Here is a 25,301-nt window from a genome sequence, read left to right as displayed (position 1 = left end):
AGCGTTCGAGGGGGGGATTCTGCCCCTGTGCCCGGCTCAGGTGAGACCCCACCTGCACAGTCGCCTCCAACCCTGGGCGCCCAGCACAGGAAGGAGCAAGAGCCAGTCCAGAGGACGTACCAGGATGATCAGAGGGATGGAACAGCTCTGCTGGGAGGAAGGGCTGGGAGATTAGAATTGTCCAGCCTGGAGGAGAGAAACTTCGGGGTGACGTTATTGTGGCCTTCCAGTGCCAGAAGGAAGACTACAAGGGGGAATGGCTTCACACAGGCAGTAGGTTTAGACTGGATATTAAGAAGAATATATGAGGGTGGGGAGGCCCTGGCACAGGGTGCCCAGAGCAGCTGTGGCTGCCCCAGGATCCCTGGAAGTGGCCAAGGCCAGGCTGGACAGGGCCTGGAGCAGCCTGGGACAGTGGGAAGAGCTTTACGGTCCCTTCCCGCCCAAACCATCCTGGGATTGTGGCACCGCCCCGCCCGCAGCGCGAGCGGCCAATGGGGAGCGAGCCCCGCCCACTGTCCCGCCCAGTGGGCGGGGCCTCCCCGGCACGCGGGGCCCTGAGGGGAATTCCGGCTGTGCCGGGTTCGGATCCCGGCGGGTCCCGATCCCGATCCCGATCCCAATCCCAGTCCCAGTCCCAGTCCCAGTCCCGGTCCCCAGTCCGGGGCCCTGCCTGCCTCGCTGGCCGAGGGCTGCTCTGTCACCTGGAGCCCGCCTGGATGCAGCAGGTGAGGCGGAGGCAGCCCCGCGGTGCCCTCAGGGCCTGGGGGGGCTCTGGCCGCGCGGATCGAGTTCTCTCCGGGAGTCGTTTATTCCAGGTTATTTTTATTAGGAAGTTGTTTCAAATTCGAGACACACAGCCGGTAAAACGCCACTTCGGAACACATCATAGGGAAGTGAAAGCTAATTTCAGCCACAGAGTTGAGTTTGTTTTCTTTCAAAGCAAGAGGTAATTCTGCCACAGACTTGACAGCATGAAATGCCAGTTCTGTCCAAAATCAGAATTTATGCTACGCCATACACATTATCCTGGAAGTGGTTAGTGTTTTGGAGAACCTCGTGGCTGGAGCACCAATAGAGAGGAACAAGATTGAAAAGCTTTATTTATGTACATTTTCTATGGACAGCATCCGATGCTGTTAATCCATAGCCTGCAAAGGCTGTGCAATACAGCATTTGAGGGCTTAAGACAACTCTGTTTCTTTTTCAAGACACATGAAACGTGTTTTGTTATAAAACTATCAGTATCAAGACAAGTGAGATACTACTCTTCATTGTAGGGATGTCACAGGGCTGAGCTTCATCAGCTGCTGTGTGATTTCTGAGAGGTACCAAAACTGGCTGAGGTTTCCCTGTGACAAAGGAAGCTCCCACTGAAATCAGTAACTTAGAAAAATTAGACAAGGGAAATGTGAATAAGGATGTTTAGAGACACAGTAAGGGCATCGACAACTTATATCTTTATGCTGACAGGAGAACAAGAAAACGTGTGTGATGTGCTTTCAAAATTATATCACCTGGAGGGATCTGATCTTTTGTCACTTTCCTCTGACAGAGGTGCAAAGGACAAGATAAATGGGTGTTTTTGCTGCCTTATGTGGCAGTAACTCTGAAAAAATAACCTTCAGTTACTAAGATGCAGAGAAAACTGCAATTATCTGAAGCACCTGACAACAGCAGGAAACTACAAAAGACCTTTATCCCTGCATTCTGTTAAAGGCACTAGTACATGTTGAGTTCCAGCTTAATTTATAATAACTTAGAGAACTAAACCAGGCACAGGTGTTGTCCTGTTCCTGGTATGCAGTGCAAGTATCCCCTAGACCTAAATAACTGCAACCCTAGAGCTTATGCAGGAATGCTCAGAAAACTAATGCTTTCTTTAGAGGAAGAAAAAAAATCACAAACCCAAAACACTTCAGCAGAAAGTCTGGTGGCTCGAGTCTGAATTTATAGAAGGTTTTTTTTTCTAGCACTTTTCCCTGTTTTCCTAAGGCACTGGGGTGGTTTTGTACTTCTGGGGGAGTGGAGGGCTGGGGCAGCAGCAGCAGGTTCTGCGAGCTGCCTTGGCATTCAGTGCATCTCCAAGCAGGAGTGGGCATCTTCCAACTCACTCAAGAAATAATAAATAAAAAGATAAACTCTGGTCCTGTCATTACATTCTGGTGCTACAAATTTGAGGAACGTGTGGATGTGTTTAAAATGAATAGAACGCTGTCATTATGAGGGGGGATGTAACACAAGGAAATTGCTTTATTTGCAGTCAGTTTCTATCCCTGTAGGACAACAGTCTTGGAACCCGAACCACTGGCTCTGGTGCTACTTTTACTGATTTTCCTGGAAAGCTGGCTTGTCCTGAGTGGCAAAAATGACACTCTACAAGGGTTTCTTCTTTCTGCCAGTGCTCCTTGGGACAACACACCCCAGCTGGGCACTACCCCATCATCTCTTCAGAGCACAACCACTGTAGGGACAGTCTCAGGTACTCCTGGGAGCCAGGAAATTGCTTTGCTGGCTGCTGTGTTCAACTGATTTCTAAGGTTCAGCTTGAGACCCTCATGGATTTGCTGCCACTGCTGTTCTCCCAGCTGAGCCTGTCTGAGGAGCAAGCAGCACATCAGGGCCCTGTTTCCTGTGCTGGTTCTTGCAGAATGAGGTCCCAGGCCCTGTTTTTAATTACCATCCGTCGCTAATCAGCTGTGACAGAGTGACACAAGCCTCACTCTTTTCTGGTGGGTGATTTCATGTGTCCCTGCCAGCCTAAAGCTCAGCCTAGACACGGCTCAGCCAGCAGTGCCTGCCGTGCCCAGCTCTTAGGGCAGTGCCACAGCTCGTGGTTGGATGACTGGAAAAGACAAAATCCATGCAGGAGACAGCAAGATGTGTCAACTAAACCAGAGACTTGGAGCAGCAGCACTGCCCCAAGTCCTGAAGTGACAGAAAACTGATGGGAGTTTGAGTTTCTTTGGGGAATAAGAGATAAAAAATAAATAACAGATAAAGGGTGGTATATCCCACACAACACGTATTTCCTGAAATCCCATTTTGTTCCACTGTGTTTCAGTGGAATGAGGAGCCCATGACTTATAAATTCCAAGGCCTCTTGGACAATGGTCTATTGGAATGTGTAGTTTAACTGAACTCCCCAGCATGTGTGGAACAACTGCATCAGGAATCTGAACTGGTGATCACCAGATCTGCTGCTGTGGGGGTACAGTTAGCCAAAAGCTGTTCTCTGAAACTCTGAATTATCTTGAGTAAGCCAAAATTTAAGAGGTCCTGAGCCTTTGATGTAACTTATTTTTCTGGGGACAACCTTTCTCCCTTCTAGGCTGGTTTAAAAGGAACATTCTCTTCTGAATAAATATGACAAGTAGAAAAATTAAAATACAGAAAAGAAACTATGTAAACGCAAGCCCTGAGGTATTTCAAGCACACAGTGTAATTTTTATACCTGACAAGCAATCTAAAGGTGCCAGTAAGAAAACTTACTTCATGGCTCTGTAAAAATGTCCCATCTTTCTTTCCTGCCTTCTGCCCCCAGGAAGGGGCGAGAGGTTGAGGTAAGAGCCCCGTGGAAGCTGTGATAGTCACAGAAGCAGAAAGTGAGGATATTAAAGTGCTGTGTGTCTTTTTCTGACCGCTTTCACTCTTTGTTTGGCTTCCACAGGCCAGTTAGATTCTCCAGAGACCTGACAAAGGGGCTGCTTTCCTGGACCTAGGCTCCACTCCTGCACCAGTTTGTAGCCACAGTGAGGCTTTTGGGACAAAGGGGCTGCTGAATGTGGATTTTAGTGGCCCCTTGAACTCACAGCTGGGTTTTTTGGTGTATCTCAGCCTAGCTTGAGAAGCTTAAGCACACTTTGCACTGCAGTTGGTCCCAAATGACTGCCTGGTCTTGCCAGCTTCCCACCTCTTTCCCCCTCTTCCTTTAGCCTGGATCTCCTTGGACGTGTTTTCTCCCCCAGAGCTTTCTGCATTTGCATGAAGGGTCCAGTCCTACAAAAAATAAATACCCAGCCTCTGCATGACAGTGAAGTCAGTGGGTCCACTCTTCCAGTTTGCTGGAGCAGACCCTTAGGCATTAATTGTTTTTTTAAATAAAGTACAATTTTATTAGTTCTGCTCTGTTTGGGCTTTGGAAAATAAAGTCACAAAATGGATCATAGGTCTTACTTCTTACAATGGCATTTGTCCCTCTGCTGATTCTTGGCTCACGGGGGCTCGGTGGGAGAGGGCTCTGAGCACTGTGTCCCTGGGGGATGTGCACACACGTGTTCCATCTGCAGATATTCACCTGGACAGGTGCTGCACGTCCAGGGACCTGCTCACATCCAGAGGAGTTTGTAACGAGACACATGCATATGCCTGCACAAAGTCTATACGTGTGTAAACTCTTAATTGCACATATACAAACATTAAAAATCAAATTAGTCTCAGATGCACCTTTGCTCTTTTTTCATCAAAAAGGACATTTTAAACCCCTTTTTTTTGTTCACTTCAGTTTTACTGTAACTAATACAATTCACCTGATCACCTAACAGGATATTTTCCTCTCAGTATGTTAAAACACTGATTAAATGCATTACAATTATTAAATTGGGTAGAAGAGCACTTCTTGTAAGCTTAGTCTGGAGCTCCTGGGGCACAGTTGTGCAGTGACAGTTTTAGATCATTTCTCTCATGTTACGGATCGTACAGCACAGAACCATGCTGAATATCATGCCAAAGATCTAGAAGAGAAGGGATGGGATTTAGGGATCCACTCAGAAAGTTATAAAACAATTTGCATATCAGACAATCTGAAGGTCCCTATGGCAGAGTAGTGACTGCTTCCGTCTACCAACCCCAAAACATCAGACAATAAACATGGAGGAGGTTTCACTGATTTTATCAGCTCACGCTGGTTTCACTGTTCTTTGTTCTAAATGTCCAGCCAAGCACAACTGCCCCAAATATTAATGTTACTAACATCAGTTTAAGTCACATCATAACTGTGACTATTGGTGCTATCCTGGTATTGCACTGGAGTGTTCTGAGTTTCAGAATGCTTCTACATGGAGCATGACACACGTGAGTAAGAGCAGAGGGTGATTGCAGAGCCCCCCGAGCTGGTGCTGGGCTCTGGATAGCTCCTGTGCTCAAGAGCAAGGCTGTACATTAAATCTAAACCCCCACTCGTGCCAGGGAGCTTGGTCTCCAGAGGGGATGATAAAAGCACAGAACAGTGGCTGTTGCCAGAGGCTCTGCCTTCTTGCCACAGGTCAGCTCTCCAAAGCAGCTGCCTCCTGAGGCTGCACTGCTAAGGGTGTGACATGGGCTGTTAAAGCCCTGGGTTCATGTCCCCATCCCACACGTGTCCCTTAGGATGGGCACAGCTGAGCTCCCACAGCCCAGCAAGTGACAGAAACAAGCGCAGGAAAAGGTGCAGGTGCATTTCTGCTGCTGAAGAGGCTGTGGTCACTTCAGGACCTTCACTGTGTCTGAGCTGGGGATCCAAGGGGAGATGATCCCAGCTCTGGTGTGTCCTTGATGTTACTGATCTCTGTCCAACCCCCACTGTAATTTCAAGTCCCTTCATGTTTCATCCAAGCCCCAGGATTGTTTAATTTGCACGCCATGGTTTCTGTTACCTGCAGAAACCCTTCAGCTGCTTTTCAGTGTCCACATAACTCTGTGAATGTCCTGCTCTTTCCAGCAGCTAAGGGACTGTTTCTTTACTCATACTGTGGCTCCTCATGTTGCTGGTGTCTGAGTCTGAAGGAAGTCATGGCACAGATGTGCTGAAAAGCTTTGTGTTAAAGCCTGGTGAGCCCCAGCCCGCCGGTCCTGCTGTGTCCTTGGGACAGGGTGACATCTACTGGTCACAGCTCTAGTGGGTACTCTCTATTCCCCATGAAAACTAAGGAATGTATCCTGAAGGACTGAAAGCATCAGACTGCAGTTGTTTTGGAATACAATAAATGCTGCTACAGCCTTTTGCTTTTCAGTTTGGTTCATGTGCCCTCTGCTGTCCTACTCTTAGAACAAAAGAAGATTAGCATTACTTTGGACCCTGTCTAAGGACACAAAATGAACTTGAAAAGCACAGTCACACAGCTCTGCTTGCACTGATGGGGGCAATTCCCAGGGAGAAGACACACTGGAAGCAAGAAGAATTGAGGAATCTCACCAGTTGCTGCAAAATACCTTCCACAAAGCTTTGAGTAAGGGGCAGGGTAGTGGGCTCAAGGAGAGACTGGAGAACATGGATTTACTCACTGTGATGCTAGCAATTGCAATTCCAACAATTCCAACTAAGCGCAGCTGAGTATCAATTACATTCTGAATTTCAGCCAGGCAGTTCTGTTCAAAACAAAATCAAAGTATTTTTTAATGCCTAGAAATCTATATTTCAATCAATTCTATCAGCTGTTCTCACTGAGCAACAGATAAACACAAAAATATTAGTGCAGTCACCATTCTAATTCCTGCATCTAAACCTTGGGTTTTGCTGGATAATTTTCCCAGCATCTTCCCTTTCCTGGTGAGGCATCTGTACCTCTTGCCTGGAGAGGCTGACACATGCAAGTAATTTTCTTACACTCAGTTTTCTCCCTAAATTTAAACTCCGTTATGTAACAGGCCATGCTAATTCAGGAAGTTTGGTGCTTCATTTTGACATTGAACTCACAAGCAGATTCCAGAAAAGACAGAAATTACAGAAATATCTTTCTTAACACCAATGAAGTTTCTGGTCAGAAGGCTCCATGCATGACTGAGGTGGGCACTTGCCAAAATTCAGCCTCCATGGGGAATGTGGGATCCTGTTCTGTTCCCTCCTTTCCCCTTTTCCTTTCAGATGGTGCAATATTGTCTCAGCTACCATGGGATGACACAAACAGGTGTCATGACTGAGGGCAATATGACCTCCAGCTTAATTCTGTCTCCACTCTGCTCCATCCATAAGGAATATCATGCTGGAATTTGCAAGGTAAAAAAACTTCTTCCTTTCTTTTACTTACAGAATGTCTCCAATTTTACTAAAGAACTGACAAGAAGAAGTGATTAGAACAAGCAGGACAGAGGACACTTGCCTTTGGCAGCTGGATGTTCTCTGGACAGGGTAATCCTGTTTGTTGTTCCACGTTACCTTTACCACAGCACTGGAGCTGAATGAGAGAGAGATGGAGGATCAAAGAGGGGAAACCACAGACTGTTTCATAATTAAAGTCAGTTGTTATTTTGTCCTGGTTTAGGGACATACTTTCATACTGAAAGTGAGACAACAAACTAACTAAAAAAATAATTTGTACAGATCAAATAATAACCTTTTTCTCTCTATTTAAACTGCTGCTTCTGGTAGAGTTCCAATTGCGTGGGACAAAATTCTCAAAAATTAGTTTCAATTGTCTGAGGCCACAGCAAACAGCCACATTTGTATTAACAACAATGACCAGAAGAGATTTTTATTACAGTATTTCATAACAAAGCAAACAAGTGGATTTGGGAAAAGCAGATCCCTGGCTTACAAGAAAACAGGAGTTGTTAAAGGGAGAAAGCAGAAAGTTCAAATATATACAGAATTATGGGCAATGCACAAGAAGCACAGCAGAGAATGCTGGAATTTTATTTCTGACACAACATCGTGCTGGGTTTGGAGACAGTAATAAATCAGAGTTTCAGAGGGTTTGTTTTTCCTGTTTGCCTATCTCCCACAAAATGCTTGGAATTCCTCTTTGGGTCAGAAATAAGAGCTATGGGAGAAGGACAAAAGGGTCTGAGGTTGTGAAATGTTTGTTCTAAAGAACGTGGGAATTGCTGTAAGGAGCAACAAAGCTTGGGCTTGCTCTCCATGGGAGGCAGTGGAGATCCAGGATGGACACAAACAGGATTAAAGAAGTCACAGGTTGTAACTGATTCAGACATTCACTTTTTGGGTGGCCTGAACTGTGTCACACATGTGCTTCTGATCTCTCACCGACTTGGTTCAGCCACACTGTGGGTCCTGGGACACAGGCCACGTTTTCTCTGACAGATGCAGAGGGATGCAGACATTTCTCCCTCTCTTTGCATTTGCAAGTATTTATCTGTGGATTTCAGCTCCAGAAGGGCCATAAGAGTAATTTCTTCTGCACACAGAGACCAGAGGCATCAGAAATTTCAAAGCCTGGCTAATTGCACTTTCAAATGTAGAGATCCAAAAACCAGCATTCTGACAGAGCCCTCGGGAAACTCTCAGGGTTGTGAGCCTCTGACTGGATTTTAAGTACATTCAGTTCTATTTTGCCACACCTCAGAGGGAGGAATTCTGGATTCTAATGGGCAGTGTGGCAGTGGAGCAGTGGAGGGGGGTGTTAAGGTGGAGGAGTACTCACAGCCACGTGGTAGCGATAGATGGTACTGTTGACCTTCCCCACTGGGTTTTTCATGTAGTCCTCATAAGCATCTTCGTAGATTTTCTGGGCTTCCTGTATTGCCTGCAGAAATCAGACTTTCTAAGAGAGTTGCAAATCCATCCTACCCACGATCCCAGGCTTTCACCTTGTGTCCTCAACTCCAGGGCAAAAAGTTGTGCCTGGTAAACAGGTATGGTGACTCAAAAGCCAGAAGGGTTTGTGGCCTGGTGGCATTTAGAGGGTCAGAGTGTTCATAGGCTCTGTTCTGCGCTTTGGTTAAACACTCTGAGTTGGGGAAGTTCAGTGCCTGAATTTGTCTGCCCTTCTCCCAGGCAATACCCTCTTTTCATACAGCTCCCCTTGATGTTCCTTCAAGGCTGAACCACACCTCCACCTTTTCTTGAACAGAGGAGCTAAAAACTTCATCCTGTTCCAAACTTGTGATAACACAAGCTGTCATTGGCTCCAGATAAGAATGTCAGACAGTCTTGCAGGAAAAAGTCTCCTGGAAGGTTTTCCTATGGAAGAGCCAGGTCAGTGGGCACTGGAATCCATAACTACCCCATTGTTACATCAGAGGCTGTTGGCTACTTACCACTTTCTTGCCTATGAAGGCAAATACTCCAGCAGTGACCTCACCTGCAAATATCACCAACAGGCAAGCAAAGAACTGCAGAGGAAGGAGAGAATCTCACATGAGTGTTGCTTGTTCATGGGGGCTGCCAGCCAGCCCCTCGTCCTCCCCAGGCCTCAACAGCCCACCCTGAACCAAAGCTCCTGAGGAAGCTCTGCACAGGACTGCCAAGGCAGATTCCTTGTCACATTCAAACAAAGGCAAAGATGTGGCTCAGAGGGAGCTTCAGGAAAATCAGAGAGTAATTCCAGGGAATACATCTCAAGGGACAAGCAAGGACACCTCTGCATGCATGCCAGCTCTGCAACAGCATGGTGGCTGCTGAGTCCAGAGAAACTGGATTAGCCAATAAAAGGACATAAGACCGTTCAGGTGTTGGACTATAAAGATCTTTCCATTAATGACACCAAGCACTGAATGCTTTGGATGGTTTCCCTGCACAGCGCAGGCCCTGGAAACCTTTTACTCACTGTTCCAATTAAGCACTGGGACTCCCGCGCTGCTCCACAGCACCCGAAAAATCCAACTGCTGACATGATGGCCCCTGCTCCCACCAGTACATAGAGTCCTGTGGAAATCAGTGCCAGGCAACAATTTCAGAAGGTTTCTCTCCCTAAAGCCTGCTACCTATTTCATCAGCCCCATCCATTTACAGCTATAAGAAGGTCTCTGGCTCTCACACAAAACTGGTTACACAGAAGGAGTTCTCTGACCACAGGAGGAGAGCAATACTTCCTTCAGAATTCTTGAAGAATTAAATAAGACAATTTGAGATTAGCTCAGTTGGTTAGAGCACGGTGCTAAAAACACCAACTTTGCAGGTTTGATTCCTGGATGGGCCATTCACTTAGGAGCTGGACCTGATGATCCTTGTTGGTCCATCCCTTCCGACTGAGAATATTCTGTGATAAGAATCTGTGACTTTCACCTTCCTAGTTTGCTGTCCCAGGGACAGTTCAGTGCAGAAAGAACAAACCCCATACCATCCAGAACTCCCCTACACCTCTGCAATAAGCAATGTAAGGCAAAAAAAGCCCAGCTTTGCTAGAGGTCTTATTCCTGGGAAACCTGGGGCTGGAAATGTGCTGGATGCTCTGCAGTGGGGGAACTGAAAGGAATGTGGGAGATGGCAGCATAGCCCCAAACAGACCCCAGCTGTCTGACACCTAGAAATACTCTTATTCAACAGGTGTTTTGGTTTTGGTTTTTTTTTTTTTTTTAGTATGGGCTTTATCTAGGACAAAAGGAAATCAGAGTACAGAGTTTTTCTTTCCTCACTTGTGAATGTACATTTTTTGATCTGTGCTTAGGCAACACTCGGATTGCTGTGGGGGTCAGCTCTCACCAGACCACAACCACGGGGCTGTGCCTTGGCTCTGGTACCATGCTGGTGTAATTCTAGTCCTTGTCCTGTGCAGGACGCCGTGCCAAGCCACTGCTGGGGAAAAGAGCTTCATCTTCCTTCTCCTCGTGTCCTGGTGAGGGACAGTGGAGCTGCAGGCAGAGTGCACTAGAGGGCACAGTGAGCCTTGCTCCCAGCCGGGACTACCCAAGCTTCCACTGAGAGCACTTGGTGTGCTCAGTTACCAGTGTAAACATTAATATAAAATCCGACACAGGGTTAGCACAGCTGCTGGCATTTGCTGTTAGCAGGCCTTGTGTAACCTGGACTAGAAAATCCTACAGATGACAGTTTGCAATTGCTAGGAAGATGTGAAACCAGTCAATGTTTGAGTGCAGAGCTTCCATCCAGCTGCTCTGCCTCGCTGGTGCAGCCTGCTCGGGGAAGGCAAACTCCCCATTCACTGCCACATGACCCTTCAGTCTCTGTGTCTATCCCAGTTATGTGATCCTTGTCCTCCCCTCCCTCCCTCCTTCTGCCCCAGTTCCTCCTGAGAGATACACTCTGATAAATAGCAATAAAACACATAATATGGCTTTGCCCTACTAGTTGTAACATACGGTGCTGGGGGGATGCTGCTTGCTGTCTGTGTTGGCAGTTCTTATTCCATGTTTTCTGGATTTTTAATACTCGGCCACCTGTGACTTCCTGGGACTGAGCATTCTTCAGGCTGGTACTTGCACACATCTGCACAGCACTGGTTTTTAAAGATATTTATGGCTCAGGGGAGAAAGGTCAGCCAGCCGTGGTGGAAGATGAATTGGAAAAGAAAAAACCCTTGCTCAGGTGCAGACCTGGTGCTCACCAGCCAAACACCACCACTGCCATTTCCTGGGATCTCCATGGTAACAAACACAGTGTAATTACAAAGATGTTTCCTGGACAGATTCAGTGTGTCACTTCCTACTCCCTCCCTGTACTTATCAGGCCACTTAGCAAAGATAAATTTGAGTAAGGAGACACGAAAGGAGTCTTCCCATTTCTTTTTGTTGTTTGCAGCTAGGAAAGACAAAGCTTGGTGAGTCTCTTTCAGGAGTGAGACCACTTTCAGGAATTTGGATCCGCGTTTGTCAGAGAAACAGCCTGAGCATTTCACTCGCATGACTCAGAGCTAAACGGCTACCTCAATGAGAACTTCCCTTTTAAGGCGTGTTACAGGAAGAACTCACACCACTCACTAAACAAAGCTGAGCCCCACAGCGAGCCAGCCAGGACTTAAAATCCACCTTCTTCCATCTTCTGCTCAGGAGAGTTCATCCCACTTTGTCCTTTCTCAGCCTGGGACTGCCGCTTGCTGATACCCAGCTATTTCTAGATGGAAAATAATGTTGACACTTAAAATGTCCACAAAAATAATGATATTTTAACTTTTCTGCTATATATACAAACATGTAATCTTTCACACAGGAATGAAACTTGTGATTTTGGCGTTGTCCTGAGGCCAGGGCTTGGCCTCGATGATCCTTGTGGATCCCTTCCAATTCTGAATGTTCCATGAGACACGTGAAAAGTAGCTTGAAAAAAGTCAAAGGGGCCAAGTTACTTCTCAGCTTGCACTGAGAGGTTTCCCAGCACTCACATCCAGGGATGCTCAGTGGAAGATGACTTCCAGGAAGGATGTCTGTCAGAGATGGAAATGTTATAATTTATGGCTTAAACATCTTCATGAGAAACTTTTGCCTCTTGTAGCAAAACTGTATTGCAAAAGCTGCAGAGAAGACCACCACATCCTGACCCAGGCCCCACCTAACCCCTGTCACTCCCTCCCTGTCTGTGCCCCCTTTTCTTTTTCTATTTCTTTCTTTTCTCTTTCTTTCTCTTTGCCTCTTTTACTATTAAATAAAATATATCAATTTTTTTGGCACCAACATCTAACCTAATTTGGTTTTAATAATATTTTTGGGTAGATTTTGAACATTTCTGGGTTTGATCAGTTTTATTCACAGACTTAATTTTCTTGGCTCTTCTGTGTTTAAACTGGTTTGTAACAATATCACAGCTGTAGGTGCAGAAATATCCCAGATGGTGTAAGTATGTAAGAAGGATCTGGTATTTCTTTTCCTAGTGGACTGTACACAGCAATGTAGGCATGCTCACCTCAAATTCTTGATAAGAACAGACCTAAATTTAAAGTGAGACTCTCCAGAGAGAAAAAAAAGCAAAAGGTGGCAATGTCTGGCACACAGCCCTTGGAATCCCAGCCTTACCTAAAGGCATCAAGCACTGAGAGCTGAGGGCCAGCAGTGCAAATCCAGACATCTGGTGGTTAAAATCACACCTTTCCTTGCAATAGCATCCAGTGCCAGAAGTACCTCAGCTTCACTAAAACCCATTCCTTCCTAAAAAGCAGGATGGAAAGCCTTAATCAGCTTCTATTCATCAGCACTTCCATTGTAAAATACAAAGCCTTGGCATGGCCTCCAACTTGGCATCTACAGCACAGCAGGGAAACAAAAAAAAAAAAGTCAGTTTATAGCCACAAAATGGAGCAGGTTTGAGAGCTACAAACTGACACAAAAAATTCACCCTGAAGCTCAACACGGCAAAGAGAAGTGTGTGTCGGGTCAGGGCAGAGAGCTTGTTTAGGTGAGTGGAAAATGATGAGAAGACTGCCCAGCTGCAGCTTTTTGTGCAGCAGAAGGAAAAAAGTACAAGGAAGCAAAGGTTTGTGGCCTTTGTGAATTTTTTCCTCTCACCTCTTGTTGCCTCTGTTCATTTCCTGCAATTCTGCTCTTTGGTCTGTGTGTGCTCATGGAGAGGAGAGAGGGTTGGCACCTAAACCGGGAGCAGGGAATGCCCAGAGCAGGAACGCTGCTGTGGCACTGAGGAGGGCCAAACGGGCCCCACTGACAAAGCTCTGCCATCTGTCAGTGCCCACACTTGGAGTATTTATTCCACCTGCATTTAGGACCCACAACAGGTCACTCTCAGCCCCCGAATGCAAAGGGATGAAGAGGCACATTCCAAAAATGAAATTCCATGCGCAAATCGGACAGAAAATTGGTTGATTTGGGCAGACACAGCCAGTGCACTGATTACTGAGGGGGTTCTGGAGGAAATAGGGGCTTCTTTATAACCACCAGAGGATGAAAAACAACGTGTCACAGGACTGGGGATTTTTGAACAGAGCCTATTCTCTTTTTTTATTTTTGGTGAGGAAATATTGAGGTTTTGGGGTGTGGTTTGTTTTGCTGTGCTGACACCCCCTCCACCCCCAGTTTTTTTATAGATGTAAGAGAAATGAAGACTTCTTCTTTTAGCAGTGAGTCAAGTGAGAGAACACCTGATAACAAATTGATTTCCCTTCTGGCTGTAATGTGTGAGTGTAAGAGGGGAACCCCTTCTTCTGCCATTGTTTTATTTTGCAAAGACAAATTTGGAAAGCCGTAAAGCAGCAGCTTTTATGTATATTTGATTTTTTGATTCACCCCATGGGGAAAATCATTCTTTCCTGAAAGGAAATTGTCAAAGGGGGGAATTCCCTGTGAAAATTCCAACAGGAGAGATTCCCATTTTCTAGCAGACTCTGCTTTGCAATTACAAGGGGAATTAAAATGTTATCTGGCAGTCTCAGAGCATCCTGTGGCTCGCAGTAGTGAAGAATGGCAAATCCACACCTCAGCAGATGTCAGGATCAGCCTCAGTGCTCGTGGCACACAGCTCTGCCCTACGACACTGTCTCCTCTGGAGGTAAGGACACATCCCTTCTTGGAGACAGGAGATCTGTAGGTCTGAAAAAGCACCTTAAAAAGCATCAAGGGATTCTGTGTGTTGTTTCTGAGTGTGCACACCCTCTGTGGTTAGCAATGATACAGAATTCCATCTCTTTAGACCAGACAGAAGAAAAGGATGGAATTTTATAGCTACTGGCTGCAATATATTTTTATGTATATCAACAGTGAGGGAAGGATCAGCCTGGGCTGGAAGAGGTGTAATTTCAGACTCTGGAACAGAACCCACTCCCACAGCTACTTTTGTTTGTTTGTTTGTTTGTTTTTCCCCAAGTCTTACTGAAGGTTTGAGGCACAAATCCCTGGCAAAGAGCAAGAGCAGACAAACACACCCTGTCTCTGTCTGGCTTTATTTCACATGGGTTTCTTGTTTACCTGGCTGCTATGGGCACTTTCCATTTGAAATAATTCTCCTTTTTTTTCCCCTCTCTTTTGGGCCGAGTAAATAACACTGAACAAATCCCCAACTGTTCCTACTCCACGGAGAGAACAAGCAGCTCTGTTCTGGGGATGAGGGACCCAGCAGCAGCAACAGCAGAGCCCAGGACCCAGACAGGGCTTGAAGGGATTTTCCTGGGGTTGTGTGTTCCTTGCAGCCCCAGAGGCAGATGTCCTCCTCCACAGAAGGACTGAGGCTCTCCAGCCCTTAGGAGAGCACCAAGGAACTTCTACCACAGACACACTCCTGGAAAATATGAGAAACACACGTAGGAGTTGGAAAAAAAAAAAAAAGCCCAGACAGGGACAGTTGTGTGTGTGGCACCAAACCCAGCTTCTGAAACAGGCTTGTTACTAGAAATTTCCATTGTATATTTATTTATAAAATACATTTACAGAACTGGAGAAAAGCTGCCGAGGCCTCTAAAGTGACATGAATTTCTGGAGAAGTGGAACATACCCTTAATTTGAACATAATGGATTTATCTGATTAAGTGTCTGGTGTGAATTCAGCAGCGATTTCATGGTTAATCTGCCTGGAACCACAAAAGCACCAGCCAGTTTGGAGGCTACAGGCACCAGCCAGTTTGGAGGCTACTGCTGATGCACAAATCCTGAATTTCAATTTAAAAGCAGCCTCACTGTAATGTAACATCCCAGTCCAGTTCCTCCCTTTCCCACAGAACACCAGCCCTTGTTACATATCTTGCTCACATGCATCCCAGAACCCTAAATAATTGTGGCCCAGATTCACTGGAGGCAGTGTGTTCCCAAAGCTGTTCCCAAAGGCTGCCGGGGTCTGCCACCCCCACAGCCTGCTCTGAACTCAGTGTCACCAGCACACCTGTGCCAGCTGGAGCTGTCCTGCCCTGGCTGCGCTTCACAGACCCCCATGGCAATGGATTCTACCTTTTAATGATGGGAATAGTGTGGGAAAACTTCCTCACACGGGAGCTGTTCAGAGTGACACTGTGGTCAGAAGCACGTGGTCAAATGTCTTGGTACTTCTTCTAGTTTTGTTGCATCCTTTTTAACCAGAACCACAGAGCATTCAGGATGCTGAGTGCACTGCAAATGTACACAACCACATTAAGACTTTTCAACTGGATTCCCATTTCCTTTCTTCAGATTTCCTGACATTTAGATGCCTGTTTGACTGCAGTAAGCAAAGCACTTTGTTGTCAAGATCAACTGATAGTGAGTCTAAGATCATGTTCCTGTGTGGTTGTAGCTAATTTAAAGTCTGTCAGTGTTTGTACTGCTTACATTATCTGTTACCACTTGCATCACTTTGTTGATACTGTATTTCTTCTGCCTTTGTAATACTCAGTCATTTGGTATTCTGAAATCCTCTCGTGATTCTCTGCAATCCTCTCTAGAGTAGGACACTCTGGATAATCCTGTGTGTGCACGAGCCAGCTCATTCCACACCCTCCTGAAGATGTTTTTGAACTGACAAGCCCCAAAAAAGAGGCTGAGGGCTTTTTGGTAACTGGTTTGGTTTTGTTGTTTTGTTTTGTTTTGTTTTGTTTTTTTTTCCACCAGACAAAACACCTTCCTCTCAATGGCTTCAAAGTGGACAGTCCAAATGTATTTACAGCTCTGTCATGGTGAAACACAGCACAGGGCATTTCCCTTACAGGAGCTGTAATGGGTTGTACTGGTTTGCTTGTTATGTCAGAACTGCTTCAGAGCATGTAGAGCTCTCTTTAAGAGACTCTGTGTGAAAAAGGAGCCTGAGCAGCCCTGGAGTGTGGGGTGCTGCTCCAATAAAAGGAATCATGGAATGGTTTGGGTTGGAAGGGTCCCTAAAGATGATGTAGTTCCAGCCCCCTGCCATGGGACACCTTCCACTGCCCCAGGCTGCTCCAAGCCCTGTCCAGCCTGGCCTGGGACACTTCCAGGGATCCAGGGGCAGCCCCAGCTGCTCTGGGCCCCTGTGCCAGGGCCTCCCCACCCTCTGAGGTTACACATTAATGTAACCATGTCCTGGGGGAATCCAGGGATGGGAAGCACCTTGATGCCTTTTTCCTTCCCGCAGGACCAGTGGCAGGTTTATCCCCGGTCACCTCCTGCAGGCGGCTCTTTCCAGACAGCTCCCAGCGTTGCTGTGTGAGCTCTGGGCTGGGCCTGGGCAGCCTGACCAGAACAGGGACTCCTGGAGCCTGGGTGCTCCCCGAGGGGGCTCAGGGCACCCCGGGCACTCGGTGCTGGCAGGGCTCAGCTGTCACAGCAGCGCCACCGGTGAGCAGGAACCAGGGTGGCTTCCAGCTGCCTCGAGGAAGGAGAAGGAAATGGGGTAACTGTGGGCTCAGCTGCTGCTGTGGGGTGGGACTGGCTGACTTTTACACAGCTACAGCAGGGAGAGGAGGGTGGGAGAAGCCACCCAGGAGGACAATTTAATGGGCAAAAAGCATAAAGTGCATTATCATGCTTAAGTGATTAAAGAAAAAAAAGCCTCCTGAACCTCAGCATCTTGCAAATATACAGCAATCACCCCGGGGCAGATGGAGAGATTGTCGCATTAGGCTAAATTAGCTTGTTTGATTAGAATTGCCTTTATTCTTGCCTTTATTCTGTCAGGGGGAATGCTAACTCTTAGGAACTGCTACAAGGTTTTGTGATCCACAACTGAGACCGAAGACCTTGGAACAATTTTCATTTTTAGTAAGGTTTTCTCAGGGGGTGGTATTGGTGGTGTCATATTTTTAAAGTGAATTTCCAGTGAGCAGCTTCCGTTTTCCACTCAGGGCCACTATCAGGGCCACTTTTCTAAACCACTCTTCCTGAGCGACAGAAAAAGAGAGCTGCACACAGATGATAGGAAGAAAGACAATTTCATTGCTTAAGTACAGACTAAAAGCCTCTCCAATGCATCACGGCAGGATCATTTAATGCTCTTCTTGTGGTTGCACATCTCTTCACAGGGGCTGCTTTCCAACAGCTCTCATTTTAAAGGCTGGTGGAGTTTGAGAGGTGGTGGATTTAGCAGAGAAAATCCTGTTGACTAAGGGTATAGTGCTTGACTCCAAAATACATGAATAGAACTTGAACAAAGTGAGGCACAGGAGCAGAGATCTGCAGTTCACATGGATGGAACTCCAGCCAACTCCTGTTTGTATGGGCATCCACTGCTATGGAGCAAAGCTACTAATATCCTTCAGCTCCAGACATGACTTCATATCCTAAGGCACGCTCCATCCACGTACCTTTCAAAGCCAGCAGCATCACTCCTGCTCTCACTGACCCCAAGAAAAAGCCACTATCACCCTAAAACTTTTGTCCACAGCTGCTTTGGCCCTGATGCATGCCTGGACCACAGACTGGATCATGGGACTGAAACAAAGAGAACAGAACAGAGCATAGGAGGGTTGAGCTCTGGCTGTACAGGAGAAGCAACATTTCAGGGCTGAGAAGGAGCCACCCAGACTGATTTGTTTGCATTCATCAGTTTTTGTTACCATTCCTGAGGGGGTTTGTTGAGTACACACACTTCACTTTTATTGGTGCTGGCAGGGATGGGACCCTCTGCACTTCATTTCTGAGGAATACAGAGTTTGTCCTGCTTGTTGCCCTTTGTCCACCAAAAGCAGAGATGGAAGAATGGGGATCTGGAACTGATCCTTGAAAAGTCCCCATGTCAGTTTTTGCTTCCCAAGAGCTCTACTTGCACTCAGCAGCACTTGGTCTGTACTACCGTGCTTCAGTTATTCTTAAAATTAAGAACAGCAGTACTACAAGGAGTTAATTAAGGACCAATTAATTGTGAGACAGCAATGCTGACACCCTGGGTTTCCACAGGCATCTTACTTCCTTCTGACTCTTGCAGACCTTCCTGCCCAGTAAAAAATTTCCCAGTCTTGGTATAGGAGTCTCCATAAGGATGGGCAATCTGAGGGAATTCCCTTAATTCCACAGATCATTTCTCCATTTGATCAGTGCAGTGTCACAGACAAAAAAGATAAAAAGGTATCTGCCAGCTACTGTCCTTTGATGAAATTATCCTTTTTTCTTTCATTTTTTCTCTCTCAGGTGCAGCTAAGAGAGGGATCTGTGAACTCCACCAGAGCTGAACTGCAGCTGAACAGGGAAGCCACAGTTTTGCTTCACCACTTGAAGCACAGCCACAAAAACTGTACTGTGAGATGGAGTAAGATTAAAATATATCCCACTGTAGGGGGAACTCCAGAAGCTGGGGAGCTGCAGGGAGAGGATGTCCAATTTTAGGAGGCTGCTCCAGTGTAAGACGTGTCTGGTAAAATGGTTGGAGGCTGCGTGGGTCAAAGCGTTCCAATTCCAACCTCTTCTGTTGTAGGTTTTTCACTGCAAACTGCAGTGGGGAATATGGATCACCAAACACAAAACCACAAGCAACAGAAAGCTGGGAACACATATGTGCTTGCCCACAGCACTGCTGCCTGTAAGCTGTTCTCCAACCAACAAAAACATCTCAGTGGCTGGAAAAGATGAACAGGCCTGGTTGCCAAGTCATGGCCTGAACTATTCCAGGGGCAGAAAAGACAGCTGGGCTGCTGGTAAAGAACAGGGCTATTTAAGGAGACTCACTCTGGCCTAATGGAAAATGCAAGGATAGAATTATCAATTATTTTACACTAACCCAGCATTTCAGATCCAGGAAAAAAACAATCACAAGGAAGCAGAAGAGAGAAGCTGGTTAGATTCGGCTGGCAGCTCAATCCAGGTACAGAAAGAGCAGAATGTGCTGCCCTTTAGAAGAAAGAAAATGAACTGTTTGTCAGAAGACGGTGATTCTGGAGTGTTTCAGCCTACAAAGCAAACTCCAAATGCACCTGCACTGTTGTTCCAAGCACTGACACGAAGCTGATGTGATCCCAGGGCCTTGGGTTATCACAAGGAGTAACAAAAGCCAAAAGTGGAACTGAGATAAAGAAATTACTTTTGGATGTATAGCTATATGCTGATATTTTAAGTCGTACTGCTGATCGGCTTTCTCTTCCAGCCCTCAGGGCAGCTGCTCCTGGTGTGCTGCACAGTGTTCCATATTAAGAATTCCTATGCAAAACCCTGGCTGTCACCCAGAAAGCATGTTAGAGAGCAAACACACAGAGCCAAATAAACAACAGTCCCAGAGACTCTGAGAAAGGCCCAATACACAACTGCCAAGGGGGACTCCGAGCTGAAATCTCCTCGAGGGAAAGCTCTTCAGCACGGCCTTCAAATGCAGCTTTGTCTGCTGCAAACCCACTGCAACTGAACTTCTCCCTGTCCTTTTACCACGGCCTTGGTCCCAGACTGTTGACAGCCTCAGCACGGCCTGAGCCATCAGATGCTCAGGAGTCACAGCATTTGGCAGGGTTTGTAATGAGGGAGGGAGGGCAGCAGAAAACTCTTTGGTTTTCTTTCACAGGAATACTTTGTTCAGTGCCTATTACAAAAAAGGGCAAAACTTTGCTTTACAATTCAGTCCAAAGTGCAAGTTTAAAAGAATTCTGAAATCTCTGTGCCCTGTTCCTCAGCACTTCCTCTCACAGTTACATATTTCAACAGGCAGCTCTATAAATACGTGTGGCAGCCCAAAAGATGAATGTCATGGTGTCTGATGAAACTTTTACAAGAACATTCCTCAGGACTTCCCAAAATTAACAACTTTGAACAACTTTTGTAATTCCCATTCAGGGCAGAAGCAGACTACATCTTTTGGAGATTTAAATACACATGCACCAAAGAATATCTTGTTTACACCGTGTGTTCCAAGCCATACTGGAGCTGTGGTTATTCACAGCACAGGATGTAGCACTTTCTGCCTTCCAGCAGCACTTGCTTTTGAAGGCTAGAACATCCTTTTGTCTTGTCTTGTTTGCTCTCCTGGGAGCAAGCATAAGTGGATCAGGGAGGGAAGCATTCCAGTCCACAGCACAGAGAATTCAGCAGGTATAAACTGGAGCTGGAAATGAAGTTGTTGATCTAATATGCTGCTGTCATAGCAGCTCAGATGTAAGAGAAAAAGTAAATCATACTTCCTGGCTCTCTGTGTCAGTGGAGGTGCTGCAGCGTGTTTTACAATAACCCTCAGGTCCCAAACAAGGTTTTCATCTGGTTTTATTCAGCCTCACAAAATCCCAGGGAAACATTGCTGGACATAACATTCTCCCCATCTATTCCCACGGCTGCACAGCCAGTTCTGTGCCTCCAGCCTGGCTGCAGATGTTAAAGAAACCTGGGCCTGGGGCTGTGGTGGATCTGAGCCAAAGCCTCCACTGAGAGCACTGGGGTATTTAAGGTAACTGCACAATCTTAGAGTGACAGGTAACTGCTGGAGGACACCTCTGGTCACCTCCCAGTCCTTCCACCCTGTCAGAGTGGCTTGATGGCCCGGGCAGGACTGGGTATTCACTCACACTTGGCATTTGCAGATGGCAAAAATGTTTGCAGCAATGGGATTTTATTGGGTCCATCTCTACGGGTGATGTATTAAACAGAAAAAAAAAAATCCAACTTTTCTGTTGTAAAGGTATGTTACAGTTGCCAGGGACAGAGAGCTGCAGTTGCTGGCAGTCCCAGACAACTGCTATGTAGGGGTATCTATAAATATCAAGCACAGGTCCCAAAAACCCACCTGGAAATCCCAGGGAGAAAAAAGTTATCTTGAATGCTAAAATTAGATGTGACTAATCCCAGTTCTGTGGGCACAGGAACTAGCTGATTCCTGCCCAGGTTGGACAAACAGCTCCTGAGATGACTGAACACCAGGTAGTATCACTTTTCAGCTGTGGAAGGATTTGCTTTGACACTTTGGTCCCACTGAGGCCTCCACAGGGAGAACTGCTGAGCAGAATTTTGCTGCTGTCCTGCTTCTGGGAACATTCTGAAAGCACACTTGTTTTGTTGGCTGGCAGCTGCACAGAAAACTCTGGAGGGATATATTGGTGAGCCCCACAAGTCTGTGACCTGTCTCACCTTCTATTCTGAGAGTATTAGCACAATTCACTTAGGATATGAGTGGACTGGATCAAATCCAGGAGAAGAGATTAGTTAGGTCTAAGGAAGTGGCTGTCAAGCAGAGAAAGGTCAAAAGCCATCACACACATGGCACACAGCACCAGAATGTCCAGTTTTGTGGAGGTCAGCCCAGAAATTGTTGACCAAGGTGTGTCACCTGCCCCAGGATGCAACCAAGGCTGGAGGCTGCTGCTCTCCCAGCACTGTCACTTACCCATGAAGAAAAGTTCCGGGGACTTTTTGTCTGTAGCAAACTCTGCCATGGGCCCACCAAACCGCAGCCACAGCCCGAAGGCAATGACAGCCAGTCCTGCCAGCTGCAACACAAACAGAGCAGTCAGGGCCGCAGTGGCAAACGGCTGCAGAGCATCACAGAGCTGTCCTGGCACCTTGTGCTTTCTTGAAATCCCACAGCTCAGAATCGCACTGTCAGAAAATTCATGCAGCACTTGCCAGGGTCTGATAACAATACATTCCTGTCACAGTGCAATGTACTTCTTTCTTTCAGCTCTTCAGTGTAGCGGTGCTTCTGAACTTACTAGTGACTCTCAAACCTTGCCTGTCATTCAATCATCAAAACTGGGCCTGGATTCTCATGGGAAATGGAGTGGGGCAGGGGACTCCCACCAAAACTAGGAGGTACAAGGATTGTTACTGGGTAGATATCTTGGATCACAGAAATTAGAAGCCAGTGATAGATGCTGTCAAGTGCAAGGAAAAATTCCCTTTAATGTGAACAAGACCAGGTCACAGAGGAGTGTCACAGCATGTTGCTTGAGGGAAAAGATCTACAGTCAGAGGTCTCAGCCTCACCACGTGCCAGGCAGATCATTGGCCTGCCAGGCAGCGCTGTGTGACCTGGCAGAGAACTCCAGCATCCCTCAGGAGCAGAGCTGTGTGTCCTGCAGGCAGCTCCAGCATCCCCCTGGAGCAGAGCTGTGTGTCCTGCAGGCAGCTCCAGCATCCCCCTGGAGCAGAGCTGTGTGTCCTGCAGGCAGCTCCAGCACCCCTCAGGAACAGGCACAGTGTCCTGCAGGCAGCTCCAGCAACCCCCTGGAGCAGAGCTGTGTGTCCTGCAGGCAGCTCCAGCATCCCCCTGGAGCAGAGCTGTGTGTCCTGCAGGCAGCTCCAGCATCCCTCAGGAACAGGCACAGTGTCCTGCAGGCAGCTCCAGCATCCCCCTGGAGCAGAGCTGTGTGTCCTGCAGGCAGCTCCAGCACCCCTCAGGAACAGGCACAGTGTCCTGCAGGCAGCTCCAACATCCCTCAGGAACAGGCACAGTGTCCTGCAGGCAGCTCCAGCATCCCCCTGGAGCAGAGCTGTGTGTCCTGCAGGCAGCTCCAGCACCCCTCAGGAACAGGCACAGTGTCCTGCAGGCAGCTCCAGCATCCCTCAGGAACAGGCACAGTGTCCTGCAGGCAGCTCCAGCACCCCTCAGGAACAGGCACAGTGTCCTGCAGGCAGCTCCAGCATCCCTCAGGAACAGGCACAGTGTCCTGCAGGCAGCTCCAGCATCCCTCAGGAACAGGCACAGTGTCCTGCAGGCAGCTCCAGCACCCCTCAGGAACAGGCACAGTGTCGTGCTGCTGTCCTGGCCCAGAGCATCAGCATGTGGCACCTGCTCAACCTGGACAAGACTCACCAACACCTGCTGCTTCCCATGTGGGTACCAGCCTGGCACAGTGCTCCCCTAACCCGTCCTGCATTCCCTGGCACTCGATCCATTGGCACAGCTCCACAAGCCAAGAGAGCAGGCAATTGTACAGCTGGAGAGCTTGGGATCACAGCTTTCCTCACAGATGTGTCCTAGCAGAGGGTGAGGGTCCCCTGCCACCCTGTCACAGCATGGGGACCTCCCCGCTGGCAGCCTTGGGCTGCCAGGGCCTCTCCAGGCTGTGGAGTGCCCCTGGCAGTTCGGGATGAATGTCCCAGCCAGCTGAGGAGATGGTTCCTTCCATCTCAGCAAAAAGGCAGATAACAAAACACAGTACTTGTCACTTTTGAGAAACAAATAACACAAAGCTTTGTCCTGCTGCCTTGCAGCTGCAGCTGGGCAGCATCACACTGCCCCTCCAGCTCGAGCACAGCAGCGCTGTGTCCCCGGAGCATGCAGCGCTGTCACCAAGAGGGAACAGCCTTTGGTTTAACTGTGCTTCAAGCATAAAGGAGACAAAAGCCCAAAACTGCTTGGTCCAGAGAGGCTGAACAGGATGACTTTGTGGCTTCTTTTAAAAAGACCCCAGTGAATCAGAAGGAAAGAAAAAGACATTTAAGAAGATAACATTGCTGATTGTTTTCTGGAAGGCTGAAGGGAGAACAGTGCATGAGGGAAAGTGAGAGAAGAGAAAGCGTGAATTCAGCTGCGTAGAACTGTGAGACTATTGAAAAGGTGCAATGAGGGGAGAATGGACACAGCATTCCCTAAATCTCTTGGGGTGATGCAAGGACTTTGTCTTAGGATGATCTTATAGCAGCTGTTTTCTCCCTATTTGAAATGACGTTAGTAAAAAGCACCGTGATGCTATGAAATGTTCTGCTAACTGCACTGTACTGGGGGAACCTCTCCCAGCCTCCTCCTGCAGCCGCGTGGTTGCCGGGGAAATGATCGCTACTTTAAATGATCGGCTTAGACAGATGCTGTCTCTGCTCAGCAATGTCATCTTACACCGAGCCGCTGCTTTCCCAGGCAGAGCTGCATCTCCCTAGGCGTGAGCAGAAGCCGGGAGCGCTGCCCGGGTGCTCCCGCAGCCTCAGCTCGGGGAGCCGATCCCGCAGGGCTGCCCGGAGGGAGCCGCGTCCGTGCCGCCCTCCCGGCCCCCCGGCACCCCCGCACCCGCAGCAGGTGCCCGGCCCCGCCCGGCCCCGCTCCGCCCGGCGCGGCGCTCACCCAGAAGGTCAGGTTGAAGATGAAGAGCAGGATCTTGACGCAGCGCATCCCCCCATAGCCCACGCCCATGGCGGGCGCTCCGGCAGCAGCTCCCGCGGCGGCTCGGCCCGACTCCGGCGGGGCGGCCCCGGGGGCAGGTGCGGGGCCGGGCGGGGCCGGCGCTGCCCGGGCGGATCCGCCGACCTGGGCCCGCCCCGGGGCGGACTTTGTGCCCGGCGCCGTGCCCGGGGCTTCCCGCGGCCGCAGCTGCCCGGGCGGGGCACGGGCGGGGCCGGACACCCCCTGGCCCCGTGCGCTCGGTGAAAGCCCTCCGGGCGTCCCGTGCGTCTCTGAAAGACGCTCAGATCTTGCAGATGCTGCCCACAAAATTACAGGCGGGATCAAGAATGGGATGTCGTTAAACTTGTCTTGGTTCATAGCCATAGCTAAGAACCCCTCGAGTTAATTTTCCAGTCATTTATTTGTTCTCTAATTTGACCCAAAATGCTGACTCTGCTGTCAAAATCTTAAAGCTTCCTCATCTCATGATTTCTTTTCAGCTGCTCCTTCGAGGTCTCCAGGAACTCTTGAGTCCAAAGTTGCCTGTGGGGCTTTGACAGGGGAGCACGAGGTAAGCTTGTGTCTCTGGAAAAGTGGGATTTCTGTGTTAAACATTTCCTCTCCTTATTTAACGAATAAAACACTTATTTCCTTTTTTTTTTTTTTTTTTTTTTTTTTTTTAGTTTGTGCTCTAGTCATGACTGTAGAGTTCTACCTATTCAGATTATTCTCAGGTTTTGAATAAATTTTCCCTGAGGTGTGTATGGAAACCATGCAAAAATGCATGGCAAAAGATGTTTGGTGTTGTTAT

General features: G+C 47.8%; 1 protein-coding gene across 1 annotated transcript; it reads right to left on the bottom strand.

The window, feature by feature from the left end:
* Positions 1–808: 808 nt before the first annotated feature.
* TSPAN2 (tetraspanin 2) lies at positions 809–25,065 on the bottom strand. Its single transcript, XM_038162501.1, has 8 exons — positions 24,452–25,065; positions 21,779–21,881; positions 9,483–9,580; positions 8,974–9,048; positions 8,358–8,459; positions 7,077–7,151; positions 6,262–6,345; positions 809–4,733 (listed from the first exon to the last, which is right to left on the bottom strand). Exons 1-8 carry the CDS (start codon positions 24,872–24,874, stop codon positions 4,668–4,670), a joined length of 1,026 nt encoding a protein of 341 aa, XP_038018429.1. The 5' UTR covers positions 24,875–25,065; the 3' UTR covers positions 809–4,667.
* Positions 25,066–25,301: the final 236 nt, after the last annotated feature.

Source organism: Motacilla alba, chromosome 26 (assembly GCF_015832195.1).
Source record: "Motacilla alba alba isolate MOTALB_02 chromosome 26, Motacilla_alba_V1.0_pri, whole genome shotgun sequence".
Classification (NCBI taxonomy): domain Eukaryota; kingdom Metazoa; phylum Chordata; class Aves; order Passeriformes; family Motacillidae; genus Motacilla; species Motacilla alba.
This window is presented reverse-complemented; position numbering and strand designations above follow the sequence as displayed.

Coding starts and splice junctions, on each gene's coding strand:
- TSPAN2 (XM_038162501.1), bottom strand. CDS start 24,874: ATGGCTATGAACCAAGACAAGTTTAACGACATCCCATTCTTGATCCCG. Junction 9,581..21,778: donor CCCGGAACTTTTCTTCATGG/GTAAGTGACAGT, acceptor TGATTTCCACAG/GACTCTATGTACTGGTGGGA. Junction 7,152..8,357: donor TCTATCGCTACCACGTGGCT/GTGAGTACTCCT, acceptor TCTCTCATTCAG/CTCCAGTGCTGTGGTAAAGG.